General features: G+C 44.0%; 1 protein-coding gene across 1 annotated transcript in view; it reads left to right on the top strand.

Moving 5' to 3' along the window:
* Positions 1-8,068: 8,068 nt before the first annotated feature.
* The window catches only part of DDX1 (DEAD-box helicase 1), a 32,654-nt gene continuing 23,711 nt past the window's right edge, over positions 8,069-17,011 (top strand). The window contains exons 1-6 of the mRNA XM_054569482.1: positions 8,069-8,168; positions 11,465-11,516; positions 11,818-11,881; positions 12,829-12,858; positions 13,463-13,559; positions 15,435-15,482. Of these exons, the coding sequence (XP_054425457.1) occupies positions 8,153-8,168; positions 11,465-11,516; positions 11,818-11,881; positions 12,829-12,858; positions 13,463-13,559; positions 15,435-15,482 (307 nt within the window). The 5' untranslated portion in view covers positions 8,069-8,152. The remainder of the gene's footprint in view (positions 8,169-11,464; positions 11,517-11,817; positions 11,882-12,828; positions 12,859-13,462; positions 13,560-15,434; positions 15,483-17,011) is intronic.

The following is a 17,011-nucleotide window of genomic DNA, read 5'->3' as shown; positions in this document are numbered from 1 at the left end:
CTAATTTTATGTGTCCGCTTGTCTGGGTACAGTCGGGCCTCACCCAGTCCGTTGAAGGCCTTGACAGAACAGGAGACTGGCCTGCCCCAAGCAAGAGGCCGTTCGGCCTGCGGACGGCCTTCAGAACTGCGCATCGGCGGGCGATTCCTGGTTCTCCAGCCTGACAGCCCACCCCAGAGCTTTTGGACTTGCCAGCCTCTATAATCGTGTGACCAGTTTCTTAAGATAAATCTTTCTCTCTATATATACAGGGTCTGGCAGAAGTAATGCCTGCTCGAGTGTGGTTGGTAGGGTAATAATATGGGTGCAATAATTTATAATTTGAACATTTCATGTAAAATGTCATATGGTATCCTTGAGTGTGATATTGTTATGTTACAGAATTACATGCTTATGATTTTGTAATAAAAGATTTTGTAATTAAAAAAAGGGGTGCTATTTGTGCCAGACCCTGGACATCTTATTGATCCTGTTTCTCTGGAGATTGCTAATGCATGGCCACACCAACTTATACCCTGTCCCATGTGCTTTTCTTACAATGAAATGCTGACACTCCGCCTTCAGGTGGTGGGAACTATGATCCCCTTGAACGCGGGAAGGCCTCTGTAAATGCCTCACTTAATAAAATGGGGAGGACGTGGCACCGCATGACTTCTGAAGCTTGGTCATGTAAGACCACACTGCCTTCCTGAGGCTGCCTTTGGAATACAACCACCATGTTGTGAGGAAGCCCAGGCTGCAGGGAGAGACCCTAGCTCGGGTCTCAGTGACCTAAGCACCAACCATGCTAACGTGAGTGAAGAAACTGTCAAATGATTCCACCCCCTAGCCTCCGAGTCTTTCAGTAGAGGCGCTAGTTATTGAGGAACAAACGCGAGCCGTTCCTGCTGTGCTGTGCTACAGGTTCCCCACCCACAGGGACTATGAGCATAATAAATTGATGTTTAATGCCTCTACGCTTTGCGGTAATTTGTCATGTAGCCATAGTAACTGGAACATCCCTGTTCAGAGCTACATTTGAAGCAGCCTTCACAAATTCCCAGTCTTATCATTGTAACATCACAGGCACCCATGCCCAGGCGTACACCTAGGCACTATACATGTCTATTTTCAGAATTACTTTCTCCAGGTATTTGAAACAATTCTTCACCATTCCTTTTATCCCTCCTCCCACCCCCGCCCCACCTTTAACAATATAGCATGTCGTCCTGTTTCAGCCTGCTTTAAATAAAAATCACAGGCTTCGTTCACAAGAAAACCTCTGATCAGTTTGAATAGACAGGAAGGAGGATCAGTGAAGCACGGATGCTGGGAGGGAGGCCGAGAAAGCCAGCCTGCACCCCGGGCACTGACGCAAGATGACCCTCTTCTGCTGGTCCCGCAACTCAAGGGTCCTGGCAGATTTTGGGCACCTGGATTCAGAACATCTGTCTGGTGCACAGTGTGCCCTTACACAACCACAACCTCCAGGCCACGGCCTCCTGTTCAGATTCCAAAAGCGGCACCCTTTGTCCGAGAACCATCAGCTTCAGCCACAAGGGTGACAAGCACTCAAGATGGCGAGTGCGGGAGAAGGCGTGGCATTCCTGCCTGCTGGCCAGTCAGCACCCAACCATAAATCCTGTCCCCGCCTGGCTTGCTTCTAATGAGTCCGACAGGATCAGTGAGACCTCTTTTCTCTTTTACAACATCTCTGAAGCACATCGGGTTGTCCTTTGTCTCCCTCTTCCCATATATCTGGAGTGATGGACTTTATGGCCACCTCTTTGGGGCACAGAGGATTATAAATGTCTGGATTTATGCCCTTGTGCCTGGCCCCCTCTGGTCCAAGCATCATAAGGTGAAAACGGGGACAGTGAAGATGATGCTGCATTCTAATAGATCTGGACCCGTTTCTGACAGCTTATTTGACAAAAGCATAAAAGTTCAGGGGTTTTTGCTCAGCTGAGGAGCTGTAGGAAATTCAAGGTGGGGGGGAAAGAGGAGGTTTAAACGTGAGCTATCTCCAAACTGCTTCCTGAAGCAGGCATGTTGTGAAAAATAGGGAACGTAAGCTAAGCCAACAAAGTCGATGACAACAATAGCTGGTTTAGAAGGAACATGATTCATCCCAGAGGTCGCTGTATGAAAATACTTTTCCCTGATATTGAGGGATTATCATCTGCTACTTGAACAAAGACGGAGTCCATTAGGGAAGAAGTGGGGTGTGGAAGCCAGCCTCCCGATGACCCCCAAATGACCCTTGTCTACTTGTACTCACACTTTCCTGTATTTCCACACTGATGAGGCATCTGTGACCAATAATATTGTGCAGAAGTGACAGTGGGTGACTGTGATGGCTACGTCATAAAAGATATCACTCACTCTGCTTCTCGCTCAAGGTCACTTGTTTTGGTGGCAAGGGGGTGGGTTGTGGGTGTCAGCAGCTGAATCATGAGAACATTCGGGAAGAGGTCCGTGTGGAGAACAGAGGCCTCCTGCTAACTGCCACCCAGGCACCAAGGCGAGCTGCCTTTGCGAGCTGAGCCTCCTTCTCCGGCCTTCAGGGGCTTGCTGTTCGGCCGGGAGCTCCACTGTAACAGTAAGTGAGGGGAAGTGCCCGGCCAAACCGCGCCTGAATTCCTGCTCCACAGAAGCTGCAAGCGATAGTCAATATTTATGCTTTAAGGCACTAGAGTTTGAGGCAATTTGTCCTGCAGAAAGAGATAACTTAATGGGAATATAGAAATTAAGATTAGGGTAAAAGAAGTGGGGCAGAAAACCCAAAGCAAAGAAGACAAATGTCTATTTCTCTCTCATGTAAGAAATTTAAAGTCAAAGCTTTGGCTAGTATGATGCTCCTTGGTGTCAGGGACGCCAGCTACTTCTCTTTTATCATTCTGCTATCCTCAGTATATGGCTCTCTTCTCATGGTCCAGCATGGCTGCTCCAACCCGGCCATCACATCCCCATTCCAGCCAACAAAAAGGAGGAAGAGCAAAAGGATATACCATCTCCCTTCAGGATACTTCTGTTTATAAGCCACTGGCTAGAACACAGGTATATGGCCATATTGAGCTTTTGGGGCAGATGGAGAAATGAAGTCTTTATTCTGGACACCTGTATGTCCAGCTAAAAGTCAGGAATTTAAGGAAAAACAGAAATGATTACTGAGGCAAACTAGCAGTTTAGGGATTGGCATTAATCAAGATTTGCTGCAAGGTGCTAGCTGAGCTGAATATGAATGAGGAGTTTGTCAAGAAGACAGGTATGGTTCATGATAGATCCTTTCAAACTCTGCCACTCTTTGCATCAAGAGGTAAAGCCTATTTCCCCTCTTCACAAATCTGGGCTGGTCACATGACTTGTGTTGACCAATATAATTTGGCAGAAGTGACATTGTGCTACTTCCAAGCCTAGCTTAAGAGATACATATGTGCTTCTGCTTTCTATTTTTGGAACACATCCTCTTGGAACCCAGCTCCTGTGTAGGAAGTCTGTCTTACCTGGAACTCCATGCTGCTGTGAGTAGGTCCGAATTGGCCACGTCGGGGGAGTGAAACCACATATGGGAGCTCTGCGGCATCAGACAGCGGAGTAAAGTCTCAGATCTTCCAGCCCAGCCCAGACACCAGCCATGTGCAGCTGAGTGAATGACCCCAGGTAATGCCACATGGAGCAGAACCAGCCAGCTAAACCCTGCCCAAATTCCCTACTCATGGAATCATGAGCAAATAGATTGGTCATTGCATTAAGAAGCTAAGTTTTGGGGTCATTCTTACGGAGCAACTGATAACTGAAACTAAACAGGGGAGGCTGTTTTAGGGAGAGGGGACAACATAAGAAAATACACAGTGGTGAGAGGCAACCTGATGCAAGGAATTCTACTAGTATGAGGTGCTGTAGGGCGGAATGGCCCCAAGGTATAGGCTGGAAGTTAGCAGGGAGGTGGACAGGGAGGGTCTGCTGGATGCCTTCCTAAAGGGGGTGGAATTGGGAACCTTCCCCAGAGTGGTGCCAAAGAGTTGACGGACGGAAGGTCTGCCATACAGGTCCCCTCACTGCAGGGTTCGGGATCGAGGGCAAGTCCTCTCTTGTCCTAACACGTGGATCTGAGGACAGACTTTCCGGGTCGCATTTGAGGAGAGAGAAGGTGTGGTTACTTGTGTGGAATGATGAGTGGGTTTGTATCAGGTATTGCCAGGAAAGACTTGGGGGTTAAGGTAATGGACATACTGCATTTTCTAGTTAACTTATTTTATATTGAAATAGCTTCTCTTTCTTGCTGACTCCGTCTTCCTGGTGGCTGGATCTTCGGGAACTAGGCAGCTTGCTTTTTCTGGTCCCAGGAGGTTCCCTATTCAGAACTACTACTACTCCCCGGGGGGTGGGGGGTATGGTGACGGAGGAAGGGGTTGAGTGTCAATGAAAGGACAAAGTAAACAACCTGACTTGACGTGCATTCGCTAGGCTGGGTTCAGGGTCATGTTCTCCACTGTATGTGGCATGTTTCATCTTCATTTCTGGTTGAGAGGACATGACCACGTATTAAAAGAATGTTTTGATGTTTGTTATGTTCATGACGGAGGCCAAATGTCTCCCCCTCCTTGTAGCCACAGTGGGTTGCTTATCACTCTGTTGTAGAGCATTTGAAAATATTTTCTGAATGATTCATTACACAAAATCCATACTGATGAATGTTTCATCTCCTTTCTTTTCCATACCTGTCAGGAAATGTGTTGGGCTGCACGCAAGAGAGAATTCACAGCTGCTTAACTACAGAAGGCATCCTCAAACCGCTAGAGGTCTGGGGAGGAGACAGACCTGGGCTGGTGACTTAGGTCGCCATCATCACCAAGGATGCAATCTCCGATTTCCTGCTTCCTCAGCACGAAGGCTTCACGATAGCGACTCCTTGCTGCCCTTCCAGGCCTCAGGTTCATGTTCCAGAAGGAAGAAGGCTGCCTGCCAGTCAGGTCATTCCTCTAAAAGGTTCCCTACCTGGGACTTCCATTTACATCTCTCCAGGACAAACTGGGTCTCTTGGCTGCCTCCCTCTTACAGGGGAGTTCGGAGAGGTGATTATTCCCGCCCCCGCCCCCCCCACCCCCCCAGCCTGAATAATAGGGAAAGGCACGGGAAAGGGGACTGTGTGTGTGGCCCATGGATGACCTGTCCACTGTGTCCTCACAGGACATATCTGCTCTCACTGTCCTGGGTGTCCGAAGGGCACCTTTCTGAGGCCTGTCTTAGTAGCGGCAAAATCACGTAGTCTGTAGTGAACTATTGCTTAGCTTGCTTGAAAATACGGAGCACATTTTTCTGGGTGAGTGGATAACAGTAAAATGCCACCATGGCATGATTAGCTGGATCTGAAAGATCCAATTACAAAAAAGGTAGGGTTATTGTGAGATTACAGAATATGTTCGGGGAGGGAGGGACCGGGAACGTCCAAGCTGGGAGTTCTAAGACAGGTTCAAACTTCACCTGGCTCAGATGTAGCTTGGCGCCACCTAGTGGTAGTTGTCTCCCCACCTAACTATGCACTGTAGTTGAGTTTCTGGGACCAGGCCAGGGAATCCAGGACTGTGGCCAGGTTAGTAGGTGCCCACTTAACCAGTGTCCTGTTCTGAGAAGAGTGGACCAGAAGGATACTGGACTGAGGGCAGACATCCTCTATCTCTTGGTTCGGTGAAGGGGTTGCCTGCACTTTCTCTGCCTGGTCTTGGCCTACCTGCTAAGGAAGACACCCCAATCACATTTTGTCTCAATTCACATTATTGAGTGTATTGCCCCTCCCTCCCTCTCTTCCTCTCTCTCTCCTCCATTGATATAAAGCAGTATATTAAATGAGCTAAAGTTGATAGATCATAAGGAGAAAACACGACCCATTACCTTGAAACCTCCTCTATGGGCTATTTCCTTCCCTGACCTAGATGGAGCCTCTAGCATCTTCCAGAGCTTTCCTGGTCACTCTCAGATGATGAAAAGTTGTCTGGTCACTTGCATCACAATTATAGCCTCATACCTGCCACTGAACATTGTAATGATCAAAACCCACAATTTCAACCAAAATTATAGCTTCCTCCCTTGCTTCCCAGCTCGCAATGAGGTCGAGGTCAAGGTTGAGGTCAAGGGTGTGGTCAGTCTCTTCTCACCCTTCCCTCTCCCATTAGCTGCTGTCTCTGAGCTGGAAGGGGAGGGGTGGAGTGTGGGGGTTGGTTCTCACCATTATCTGGTGCTTCGTGATTGGATTCTGGTGCTCTCGGGCTCAGTCACACTCAAGGTTGATTCTTTCACTCAGGGATACTTTTTGTGGGTATCTTGGAGATTCTTTGGCAGGTGTTCTGCAAGTACCATTTACACGAGGCTGGAGATAGAGATTTCTCCTCCAGTTATAAGATGAATACAACAGAGAGTCCGTTGGCTGCATCATTTAGCTTCTCTAGGCAGCTCTCTTGGGCACATTCTGCTTGCAGAAAGCTTCAAGTCCATTCTCCAAAGGTCTCCTTAGCCCTTGGAGGAAAAGGCCACAGCTTTGCCCCGTTGTTCTTGGAGAAGTGTCCTGCTTCCACAGCAGCCTTCTCCTGCTCGTGGTCTCTTCCCCTGCCCTGCCCTCAAGGCTTTCTAACCACAGCTACTCACATGCTCCTAGCATGGCTCTGCTTCCCAAAGTCCAGAGAGCAAAGGAGCAAGTCCCCTGGGAAATGCTTTCTCCTCTGAGGAAGGGGAAATGCCTCAGTGCTTCAACGACTCTCTTCAGAGAAATCTTTTAACTTGCACCTTCAAGCCTTTCATATGTTTAAGATGGATATTGGCTAAAGGAACAAAAATCTGATTTCAGATTTCTGTTCTGCAAGTCCTCCATCATGTGTGATCCTGTGCCTGACTTTGAAATGTGGGGTACGTAACATCTATTCAGAACTACTACATTGCATAACTCTCAGGGCTATCATTTATAGAAACATATCAAATACAATGAGCATATAAAATGTAATGGGAATAGTGGTCCTGGAGGTGGGAAGCTGCAGGCCTGAATGTATTATCTTTGTCTGTTGGAGCATCAGGTGAACCCTGTTACATGTATTAGCAATAACAGAGCTAACACATATTGTTGCCATGTGCTGTGCTCTATTTTAGGTGCTTTACCTATTTTATTTAATACACCTAACAGTCCTACACGATAGGTACTGTTATTCATGGCTGTCTTAAAGATGAGTCAGCTGAAGCCCAGACTTATTAAGGTTACACGGCTAGCAAGGGGGCAGGCCTAGAATTAAAATGCAGGGAGCTTGGCTCCTGCAGTCTAACTCGAACCATTCATCTTGCCCAAGGTTATCGCTTGTTTCCACTTCACTCTGTGGCAGGCTACAGATGATACCGCATAGACCCTGGATTTGGGCAGAGGTGACTCATATCCCACCCTGCCACCTAGCATCTGTGTGGCTTCAGATAAGTTATGTAAACTTTCCTGAATCTCAGTTTCCTCATCTGAAGATAGTAATACCACCTGACAGAGCTGTTAGTGGTCGGGGGGGGGGGGTGGCGGCTATTAAACATTCATTTAATTTTCCTACCTTTCGCAAACAGAAAGAAGTCAAAACATGAAATTCAAAATCTCAGTAAACTTGAAACTATCATGTTGAACACCGTGGCAAGGAGGTTGGGAGACCTAAATCGCTACTTACTGTAAGTGAATGTCTATTGCTTGCCAGGCGTTCACAAGTACTGGTTTTCTGGGCAATGAGTTCAGCACCTTCTGCCCAAGTCATTCACTCACTACCGAGCCCTGCTAATCTTGGAGAGCTCAGGGGGCTGAGCGAGGGAGGGCATAGTTCAGCCGTCAGGTCATCTTGGGCCATTGTGTGACCCACTTCTGCTTCCTTATATGTGGAACTGTGGTCCCGAGGACACAGTATAGCGCCCAAACAAATGGTGATTATTAGTTATGTCTGACAATGACCGGTCCTGACAAGGTCCCCGGGATCTGTATCCCCGCTCTGGGGGTCCGGGGAGGGTCACTTCTCTGCCGGAACCGTTCTCCCCAGGCCGGGTCCCCGCCCGGAACTGCAAAGCCGCAGGCCAGGCTTGGGCCGGAAGCGCGCGCTCCCACGGCGCAGCGTGTCGGTGCGGAGGGAGGGAGCGCGAGCTGCGCCGTGGAGGACGGGCGAAGATGGCGGCCTTCTCCGGTGCGTCTGCGGAGCGCGGGCTGGTGCGGGCGGCTCGATCCACGCTTCGCCTTTCGGGCTGGCGGGGGCACTTGGGGTGGGGGCGGACAGGCGCCGCGCGGTGCAGGAGGGAGCTGTCCACAGCGCTGCCTTGGGTCCGCGCGCTGCGGGGGCGCTCGGGGCAGCCCCGAGAGGCCGGGTCTGGGCGCTCGGGCTTGCGGTAGCGCCTGCTGTGCGGGCGCTGGCCTCCCTGGGCTTTCCTTGCTTTTTCTCCTCTACGGGTCTGCTCTTGGCTGTCCTGCCGGGAACCCGCGACTGCTCAGATGATGCGGCGGCACTGGCGCGTAGCTCTAGCTGTTCTCCGTTCCCTGGCCCCCTGCCTGTCGGACGTGGCAGTGGTGCCCGGGAACGTTTTACTGCTCAGCCGCGCCTGATTCTGGGGTTTGGCCAGGCCGACCGGCCGCAGGGCGTGGGGAGGGCTCCGGTGGGAAAGATGACTTTACTGCCTCCGTCTTGTTTTTTATTTCAACCTCTTCTAAAAAAATAAACGTCCCAGGAAGAAATCTGTTTTTGTTGTTAAATGCTATTATATCATCATTAACGTTAAATAGCATTGAAGTTAGGAGGAAAAGAGTTTTCACTCTCATGCACACTAGCCTAGTGTAAATTTTGAAAAACAATTATTTTCCTGCTGTACGATATTCTCCTTTATTTCAAACAGGAATTTGAGGAAGCGATTCTAACCTAATAGTTGTTATTTTTACGTGTTTCTTTATCATCATCCCTTTTTTACAGCCACAGTTTTAAGAAGCTGCAGTAAGCCTTACATGTACTGAAACGTGGTAAATTTACATAGCAATAAATATCAAGTTAGGCCTACTATTTTTTAATGTTCTTAGTTTATTAGGATGACTTAAAGTGTTGTACTTTTTTAGTTTCCTCCTGTGAAAACATTAGGAATTCCAAATTTTTAGCCATGAGTTAGCATTTCCGATTGTTGTAGTTGCATCTCATAGTAGGAGGTGAGGGGAAACTTACTCAATGGTGGCTAATTTTTTCCCCCAGACCTGTCCTAAAACAAGATTTTAGAGCCAAGGTGTGTAGAGCAGTTCCAGGTTGACATTTTATAGATTCACTTCTTTTGAGAGTCATGCATAAATTTCAAGAATGTTGGGAAAAGGACTAGAAGAGTCTGTGATGTGAAATAAACACAAATGTAGAATTAAAGAACATGACTGTTTCTATTTTTTCCATAAGTGTTAAAAATGTTATATTTAAAGAAAACATAGTTTCATGGCACACATGCAGAGAACATGGCCAGAATGGAACAAGAAGTCTGGAATTTGCTGAAAGAAAGCAAGTCTGTGGTTGTTTTCTAGATAACAACCACATATAGTGAGCAACAATATAGTGGTTGCTCACTATATAACAGTTTTCACAAGCAGCTTCAGTGTGCAATACTCAGCATATTTAAGACCATCACTCTGTTCAAACAGTTTGCCTTTTAGGAGAGAGTCAACTAGACTCTAATGGGGATAGTTCTTAGAAAGTTGGCTTGGATATGCAACTTTAAATCTTGATTAGTTTTTCGATGTGTGTATTTTTCTGGGGAGATGTAGAGTTAGGAGAGACTTTTTGAAAAACATTTTTATACTTTGTCCCTTGTTATCTATGTTTATGTTAACTAGCTTACTATATAAAATGGTAGTTGTATCTGCTGTGTTAATTGCTAGCATGATTCTTCTCACCTGATGCAAAGAAAAAGCTATTTTTGCAATGGATATATTCAATTTGTAGACTTATTTATTTTCAGAATTACAAGAAATGTAAAATTTCCAAATTGGTTATTTTGGGGGCTTGGGAATATTTGAGTATTGTTAATTTTCAATAGGAATACGAGGTCTGTCTAGAAGGTACCCAGCCATGTAATATGAAAAATAGAGACATTTATTGAAGAAGATACAAGGTACAAAAAAATATTGTACATAGGACAATGGTGCCTCAGTCCTCTTCAAAGCAGGCACCCTGGGACCTAACACAGTTCTCTGAGTCGCCGTTAGCTGTCCATTCGTATTTTCCTGAATCTCATTGACAGTCTGAAATTTTCTTCCCTTTCAAAGGTGATTTAGTTTTGGGAAAAGCCAGAAGTCGCAGGATGCCAAATCTGGGCTGTAGAGGGGCCGAGTCGCCTGGGTGATTTGTTATTTCTCAAAAAAAACTCTTTCCGAGACGTGATGCATGACTGGGTGCATTGTTTTGATGAAGCCAGTTGTCCATAGCTGCAGCCTTCTGAATTATCTGTATAGTTTCTGCGGGAGAATGTTCAAGCTTGATGCAAAATTTGGTGCAGATTCATTACTTTGCTTGTTCATTCAGTTTGAATGCAACAGCCACACAGTACACATGCTCACTTAGTGGTGTCTACTGCCCCCACTGACTAGTACAGTGAAGTTGTCATTGTTTACACATGTGCATTCTAGTCCACTCTCCTTGGCTGCCAGGTTATATCAATGTCACTCAAACCTTTCTTGTTATATTAACAATGTCTGAACTTTTTCTGGACAGACCTCATACACAGTTTTGTAATGCCAATAATGAAAGCTACATTTTTATATAAGCAGACTTAAAATCACTTATTTGGAAAGGAGGTGTAAGTAATCCCACTAACCACCCTCAGCAGATCATTTGAGAAATGGTAAAATGAGAAAATCCAATTGGAAATAATCCAACCTATTCATTTAGGACTGGCTTTGAAGTAGAATTATGTAAATCTGGGAACAGTTAAAAACCGAGCAGTCCTTCCTGTGACGTTTCCAGTTACCCAGGATTTTACCATTGGCCCCTCTGTTTTCAGTTAGCCAGAGTTTTGATTATGGCTGCCAATAATTGTGGGCTTTCTAGGCACATGAATTTCCCATCCTCTCTAGATGAAGCAACCAAGATGCTGGTCTAGAACCCTCTCTCTAACTCTGGCAGATTTTCCATTAATCAAAGAGGCACTGGTGGTTACTGTGTATTAAGTGACAACGATGTGTCAGATGCGTTACATATTGCCTGTGATCTTCCTGCAGCCCTGAGGATAGGTAGTATTAGCCCCGTTTTGTTTGGAGAGAACAGGTTCATAGCTTGCCCAAAGTAACATTGCTAGTGAGAGCCCTTCTCTAAAACTTAAACCCTTTCTGAAGTGCCAACTCAGGAGCTGCTATATTACTGAGCTGTGCTTCAAAGCCTTTTCTCTGTTCTATGAACAATAATTTTAAGAGCAGTATAATTTCAGTTTGGTATGTGTGGTTTTTAAAATAAATTTTTATTTTCAGAGATGGGTGTTATGCCTGAAATTGCGCAAGCTGTGGAAGAGATGGATTGGCTGTAAGTGCAACAGAACTTAAATGTACCTGCAGTAACAATGCTTTATAATTTAAACAGTTGTTTGTGAGTCTATCAAATATTTTTGGGTGTAGTCAGCTAAGTGAAATTGAGTTTTTCTTGTGATTCTCTAACTTACAGAATATAAAACATTGTCTTTCTAAATTTTGATATATTTCTAGCTGAAAAAGATTGGTAGTATTTACCAAATAAAATTCTCTTTGAGGATTATAGTTTAATATGCCTTAATTAGCTTATATGATTTTTTTTTTTACTAAAATCTTTCAAAATATGATTCTTTCAGTCTCCCGACTGATATCCAAGCAGAATCCATCCCATTGATCCTAGGAGGCGGCGATGTACTTATGGTATGTTTCAGGGCGGCGAGCTGGTTGGCGTGGGATGCACACTTCTGCGGCTGATTGTGCACCACTGTAGGGACTCCAGAGGCTTTTTTACATACACTTAGGACACTCATACTGTATTCAAAGTACAGGTAGAAGTTATGGGGAAAATAGGTGAATACAATGCTGCTTTTGCCCTTGAGAAGCTTAAACCCAATAGCACAGTAATATGTATACACAGATAATTGCAGAGAGAACATGGTACTTGATAAGGGGTACAAAGGACTACGGGATTCCAGTGGGGGCCAGTTACCCTCCTGGGTGAGGGGATTGTCCGGGACTCTTCCCTGGAGGAAGTAGATTTTGGGCAAGGAAGGATGCAAGAGAAATGATCTCTAGGTAGAGAGTAAATCAGTGAAAACAGTGAAGAGGAGAAGGCAGGTTTGATCCTGGAGTAGTTCAAGTAAATGGAAGCATAAAATATGTGTGTCTGGTGGGGTGGAACTTGAGATAAGATGGTAGAAATATAGTGGCTCAGATTTGGGTTCTTTCTCAAGTGTCATGTAAAAAGAATTGGGTATTTGGCGCTGGGGATCTTTGGAAATTTTAAGTAGAGATGTGCTACATGGTTAGAATTGTGTTTTTATGGAGACTAATTTGATAGTAGCTTGTATAGTTCTGAGAGCTTAGATACTGCTAGGATGCTTTTGTAACCTAGGTTGGAATGATGAGGCCTTAGGCTGAATGGTAGCAGTGGGAAAGTAAAGGGGAGAACAGACTTTGAAGGGAATGGGAAAGAAGTGGCAAGGCTGGCAGTAGTTACAGTTGACCGAACAAACCTGACTAATCCGAAGTCACCATAAAAGTAAAGCCAGCTACTCAAGTGTTACAGATTTCTAGGTGGTATCATCAGTTAATCTGAGTTTAATTGACAACTTAATTTGTAAAATCAACTTTTTTTTTCCATTTAGGCTGCAGAAACAGGAAGTGGAAAAACTGGTGTAAGTAATAAACAAATTGACTTTGTAAGAGTTGATTTTTAAAGTAACTTCGAACAGTAGTTTTGACTCTGAGATATTTAGCAAAACCACCTCCTCCAGAATATGACAGATGGGTTGCTTGCCACCGAGGGTGATGTTTTTATTGCCAGCTGATTCTAAAACACTTCTGGAAGAGTATGGCTTTAAGAATATAGTTTTAAACTGGTCTTGGGGAAATAGTTCCATTATCTTCAGGGTTTATATTCGTTTCTTAATTGCACTATAGTGGCCCCGGTATTAAAGAGCTTAAAGTGGGGGCCGACCTTCCGTTGGCCTAGCGGTGAGGAACAGCGTGTCAGGCTGGGGGGCATTTTTCCTTCTCAGGGTGGGGTCACTCGTCAGGCTTCTGCTCTTGTTCGGGGGGTGTGAGCTGCCTCCTGTTATCCACAGTCAGCTCTCTTGTGCCTCTTACTGGTATTTTGGGTCTGGGCACGTAAAGTTAGAGCGGCGGTCCGAAGTACGCGCGGTTATTGAACGTGCAGGCGCACCTTCTGTACGTTCCGTTGGTATCCCGGTTGGCCTGGGCGCCTGAGGCTGACGTCGAGACCCGCTGCTGCTTTGACAGGCGTTCAGCATTCCCGTCATCCAGATCGTTTACGAAACTCTCAAAGACCAGCAGGAAGGCAAGAAGGGGAAAACCACAATTAAAACTGGCGCTTCAGGTATTTTGCATATTAGTATTTTCCTTTTGTACGGATTAGTCATCCTCATCCCTGGCGTGAACAGCTGTGAGGCCGGGCGTTGACTGTTCCGGTCGGTGCCCGGGGATGGCAGGGGCCCGTGGCACACTGGGCCCAGGGACGCCGAGCGCCCTCAGAGCACAGACAGCAGGAAAGGGAGTCCCTTCCAAGTGCTGACGGGGCTCTTCGCGAGGAAACCCGAGCTGGGGAATTACATTTAGTTATTGTAATGTTTTTATTAACTTGATACCTTTTATTTAGTTATGTTAATGTTTTTAACTTGATGTCTTTTTGAGTTTTGTGAAATCAAATATTGTGCCTAATACTAAATTGGCACAATGTTTTACAAAGGTATTAAGGAAGGATTTTTACAAATAATTGATGGAATAAAAAGTAACAGTGCTGGGAAATATTCCTTTCACAGGGAAAGAGGCATGTATTTCCCTTTAAGATAAAAAGAAGGAGCCCAGGAAGTTAAAATGTAAAGTATAAATTTAAAAGTCAGTTTATTTTCAATTCTGTCTGCATGGAGATTGGTCCTTTACTAGGGTTTTTGGTCCTGTGTCTACCATGAATAATCTTACATCAATTTCATCATCTTTAAATTGTGTTGCTTTGATTAAATAGTTTCTGAATTCCATTCTGTCTTGAGTAATCTATGCTTTTGTTATATTTTAACACAATTCCATATTTTAAGTCATGTTGGTTTCATAATACAAAGTAGGATTGTAACAAAATTATAAGCTGAAGTGGAGTGTATTTGGCATGTCACCATTTTCTTCTCATTAAGTTGAAAGTGACAATGTGATACAGTTGGTAGAATGAACTCATAAGTGAGTGGTGAGGTAGATAATGGATATGAACTATTTAGACAATTGGCCTATTCAAAGATAATTTCAAAACTTGTAACAACTCTAAATCATCATTTATAAGAGATGATGATAAAAGAGAATGCTTCCCGAGAATAACCAGAATGGTAATAGATCCAAGTCTTGTTCTACAAGGAATAAAGAAACTGGGTGTTTAAACATGGAGACACAAGTAAAAGATAATTGTTAAGTCACTGAAATGATCTGGGGAGAAAATAATTGTTCAGTAAAAAGTAGGAGCAGGACTAATTAGACATAATGTAGATGAAGGTTTCTGTTTAACTTCTGAGTAGCCAAACTGAGCCAACAGTGGAAGAGAGAACCTCAAGAGAAAGCTATTTCATGGTCAAAGTGTTTAAGCCGGTGCTAGATATCGCTTGACCAATTGGGAAAAGGTTTCTATGTTGGGTGGGAAGTTGGGCTTGAAAACATGTAGAGCTCTCTAAGCTATTACGGTCCTTTGATTATCCATGTACTATTGCAATGTTTTAGAAAAGGAAAATGCTGATTCTGTTAAAGTAAGGAGGAAAAATTTCACGACTTTTGCATAAGGCATTGAAGTGTTTAAGATGAAGGTCTTGCTGTTTAAAGAATACTGATAAAATGATATTTAATTAGATCTTGCTGGGTTGGTCAATTATTTTTATTATGATTGGAATCAGCTTGTTTAATCACCAGAACTGTATCTTGTCAGTGCCCTGGGAGCAAGGACCCAGACGTGCCGCCCAGTGCAGAGTGCACTGAAGCAGTGAGGGGAACGGTCCCATCCCCAGGCAGGCCCGCGGTTGTTACCTTTCACCTGTTTCAGTTTTCAGTTTCAGTGTTGCCACAGGAAAAACAGCCACACTTTTATTTGAACATTTCACATACTGTGTAAAATTGAACCTATAGGAATTGTTACATAAGGTATAAAATACATACTGAATTTTGATGAAGTGCTTTTAATTTCATACGTTTGTTGGTAATTGTTTTACTTTAATTCGTTTAGTTCTCAACAAATGGCAGATGAACCCGTACGACAGAGGATCTGCTTTTGGTAAGTGGGTTGATCTTAGCAACTCATTTATAACTCAGAAACTTGTTTTTAATAATACCTGAGAATATCAAGAAAATTATGAAAAAGAATAGTAAAGGAAGATTTAATTTACCAGATTTTAGAATGGAGTCACTCCAGTTTCACAGTTCAGTGCTAACAGGACTCTACAGTCAATGGCATATAATGGAAATAGATCCTAGTACATGTGAAATGTGAATTTGAAGAAGAAATAATCCAGTTCAGTGGGAAGGAGGGTCATTCAGCAAGGGTTCCAGCACAGCGGGTGACCCATCTGCAGTAATATGAAATCGACTCATCTCACGCCTAGAGACAAGTTCTTTATGTATTTAAAACGCCAGGATATATGTACAGACACTACATGTACAATTTGGGGGTGGGGAAGTTCTAACCCACATAGGAAGCTCAGAAACTGTAAAAGAAGAGGTGCAGGTCTGTTTGTATAAATTCTAAAAAATATACGTGGAAAAGATGTCACAGGAAAAAGTCAAGAGACAATAATACTGCAGTGCTGATGAGAGAAAGAATCTTTATAAACTGTTAAGGACTTCCTGTGTAGATACCTGTTTTTGTTAAGAAAGAGATAAACAACCAATAATGAAAATAGGCAAAGAATGTGAGCAGGCAGTTCACAGAAGAGACAGTCCAAATGGCAATAAACATGCTAAATCAACTTTCAGTATGTAGGGAAACTAAAGTTACAATATGTTGTTTTGTATCCATCTGATTGGCATTATAATCCAAAAGAGTGATAACCAATATGAATTACCGCCTTTTTGGAAAGTAGTTTGGCTTTACCTGTTAAAATTTAAAAAAATTAATATTCCCGGAAGGTCTAAGCCTTTAGAATGAAAGCGGTAGTATACAGGGATAGACATACAAAGCTTTTTTGTTGGAGCATTGTTTACAAGGGAAAAAAATGCCAATGAAGTGAAGCCTATTGCTACCAGTGGTTAACAAGGACAAGGGTGTTGTGAAATCATCACAGACAACGAGTCAGCACTTTAGAGTTGTAAGTGATCAGGTGTCGAGAGCGGAGCTGACCTAAAAGAATCTTCAAAAGATGCTGTTAAGAAAAACAGGAGGCTGAGAAATGGAAAGTGGGCATGAGGAATCAAGACAGAAACAGCCAAACAGACAAAAAAAAACCCCAAACTGCTGCTCGCCACCATGTGATTTATATTAAAGTTTATGTCTGTAAATATGCATACAGAATGTTAAATATAAAAATTTTAAGGATTTGCCATTGCTGAAGAACTTTTTAAAGAAGTTTTATATAATGTGTCCTTTGAGTAAGAATTTACACTTTGAATAAATAATTTCTGATAAGTGAAGTAAGATGTGTGATGAGGTGCTTTTTTAAAAAGGTTGTTCGACATGCAGCTGCTGAATAGGAGTTGCAAGCCAGAAGCAGGATGGAAGTCATTGTTTCTTTGCACTACAAACAAAAGTCAGTTTACTTAAAGCCAATAAGCGCCAATAAGCACTGACCGTGCTGTATAATGTAGAAC

This window comes from Pteronotus mesoamericanus, unplaced genomic scaffold (assembly GCF_021234165.1).
Source record: "Pteronotus mesoamericanus isolate MK-2021 breed Mesoamerican mustached bat unplaced genomic scaffold, CSHL_Meso_final contig_101, whole genome shotgun sequence".
NCBI classification, from domain to species: Eukaryota; Metazoa; Chordata; class Mammalia; order Chiroptera; family Mormoopidae; genus Pteronotus; species Pteronotus mesoamericanus.
This window is presented reverse-complemented; position numbering and strand designations above follow the sequence as displayed.